The sequence below is a fragment of the Gadus chalcogrammus genome, chromosome 21 (assembly GCF_026213295.1).
Source record: "Gadus chalcogrammus isolate NIFS_2021 chromosome 21, NIFS_Gcha_1.0, whole genome shotgun sequence".
NCBI classification, from domain to species: domain Eukaryota; kingdom Metazoa; phylum Chordata; class Actinopteri; order Gadiformes; family Gadidae; genus Gadus; species Gadus chalcogrammus.
The window spans coordinates 14,496,352-14,498,156 of NC_079432.1; the positions used below are offsets into that span (position 1 = coordinate 14,496,352).

A 1,805-nucleotide genomic window follows, 5' to 3' on the forward strand; every position below is an offset into this window, starting at 1 on the left:
TAAGGCAACTGACAGAAGCCAGGTTCATGTTTGATAGATTTTTATAATTAACATTATTCATTAAAGGACTTGGTTACAGACCCCAATTTGACCCGTCTATTTAAAAGTGTGCGACCCCTAATTTCTTCCATGATGCTGTGCATCTGAATCCCCACACGGTGTTGTAGCCATACGTCTGCCGGTAATGACCATATAATATCATATCCCAGTGAAGGAGTAAGCAGTCGCTTTCTCATGGCTGTGAATCATTGGTTGGCATACAGCCCTGTTATCACACCCTTAAGAAAAAAATAATTATGCAAATTGTTTGATCAAATATCTAAAACATCAAACTCAGGGGTCTAACGCGACCCCACATGAAGATCAGAGCCCCAATGGGGGTCCTGTCCCCTGGGCTGGGGCCCCTGACTGTACAGTAACACGGTGGGTTATTCTGGGATGGGTCGAGCAGAGAAACTGCTACGATCACTCTCGCTCTTTAACATCCCAAATTGTTGAAATGCCTTCTTGGCAACAAGACGTCAGCTGACCTCAATACGGATCAGAGCGTTAATGTTGAATCATGAATTCAACATTAACGATTGGCTGGATGTCTGACTGGTGCACTTGAGATAAAGGACTTAGAGACACGTGATACCGCTGTTGTCATGGAAATGAGTACTGACACAGTGCATTAAAGATTGCATGGGAAAGCTTCCCCGTTGCCATGGCAAACGGCATCATCGGGCTGAACACTTCACTAGCAGGCAGCGTAGGCTAACTTCCTCCACTTTGCAGCTCGAAAGGAACTCAGCACACACACAGAAGCACACACACTATGCTACATAAACTATCAGAGATGTCAGATAGATAGAAGGTCATTTGGTAAAAATGTAATGATATTCATTTTATTTACATTCACTAGCATTGGATATTCTTGGCCCTGTTTAAAGGCAAGTAACCTAACTTAAATATTACAACTTGAAATAGTTCTTATGGCATTATGTGCTGCCATGCAACACCATCTGGCTTTAACGAATTTGTTTGTTCATGGGTCGTGTGTGTTCACCTGTTGGATGACCCCGTTCTCAATGTAGACGTCGGCCTCCTGGGTGAAGTCATCGTTCACCACCTTGCCCCCCTTGATGAGGATGCGCATGGACCCTACGTTAGCAGCCATTATCCTAGAGTCAAACAAGAGAGCGTTAGCATCATGCTACATAGGCCAGACGGATTCTGTACAAAAATGTACAACTGTATTCCGAATGTGTATTTATCGTTACATATTGGTACCAAAAAGAAAAAGGTTAATAACATCATGAATGTGTGTCATTAAGTAGAAAATCCATTTTAAGGTAAACATGTTAATCACATCCTTCTCCTTATGAACCTGATCCATGGATGTTCCTTCTAACTAGAACCTAATTCTTATGAATGTACATTGTTGCCAATGCAAGTGAGTAGACAAAGCATAGAGTGATGTGAACACTGAAAAGCTGATGCAGCCACATAGAGGAAGCTGCAAATATCACAAGCACCTCAGCCAATTTGATTTGAGGTACAGAACATTGAATCGACATACAATTCACTTATTGTGTAGGAGGTTTAGGAGAATTCTGCACTGGATAGAATGAGAGTTTTCAAATAACCAGAACGTTCCAACATCAGTAAGCCATCTTAAAAGTTATTCAAGCCGTCAGAGCTTCAAGAGTCGCTGTTCAAGAGGAGCCAAACACTGAAGTCAAACCATGGATCGGCAACGACAACAAGATGTTGACAAGTTTCGAGTTGGATTTAATTTGGGTAACATCAAGACCTGCCGCCAT

The 1,805-nt window shown here is 42.2% G+C and overlaps 1 protein-coding gene across 1 annotated transcript in view; it reads right to left on the minus strand.

Moving 5' to 3' along the window:
* Positions 1-1,300, minus strand: part of LOC130374972 (dihydropyrimidinase-related protein 5-like) — a 1,618-nt gene extending 318 nt beyond the window's left edge. Inside the window, exon 1 of the mRNA XM_056581955.1 lies at positions 1,049-1,300. Within this exon, the coding sequence (XP_056437930.1) occupies positions 1,049-1,159 (111 nt within the window). The 5' untranslated portion in view covers positions 1,160-1,300. The remainder of the gene's footprint in view (positions 1-1,048) is intronic.
* Between the last annotated feature and the right edge of the window lie 505 nt (positions 1,301-1,805).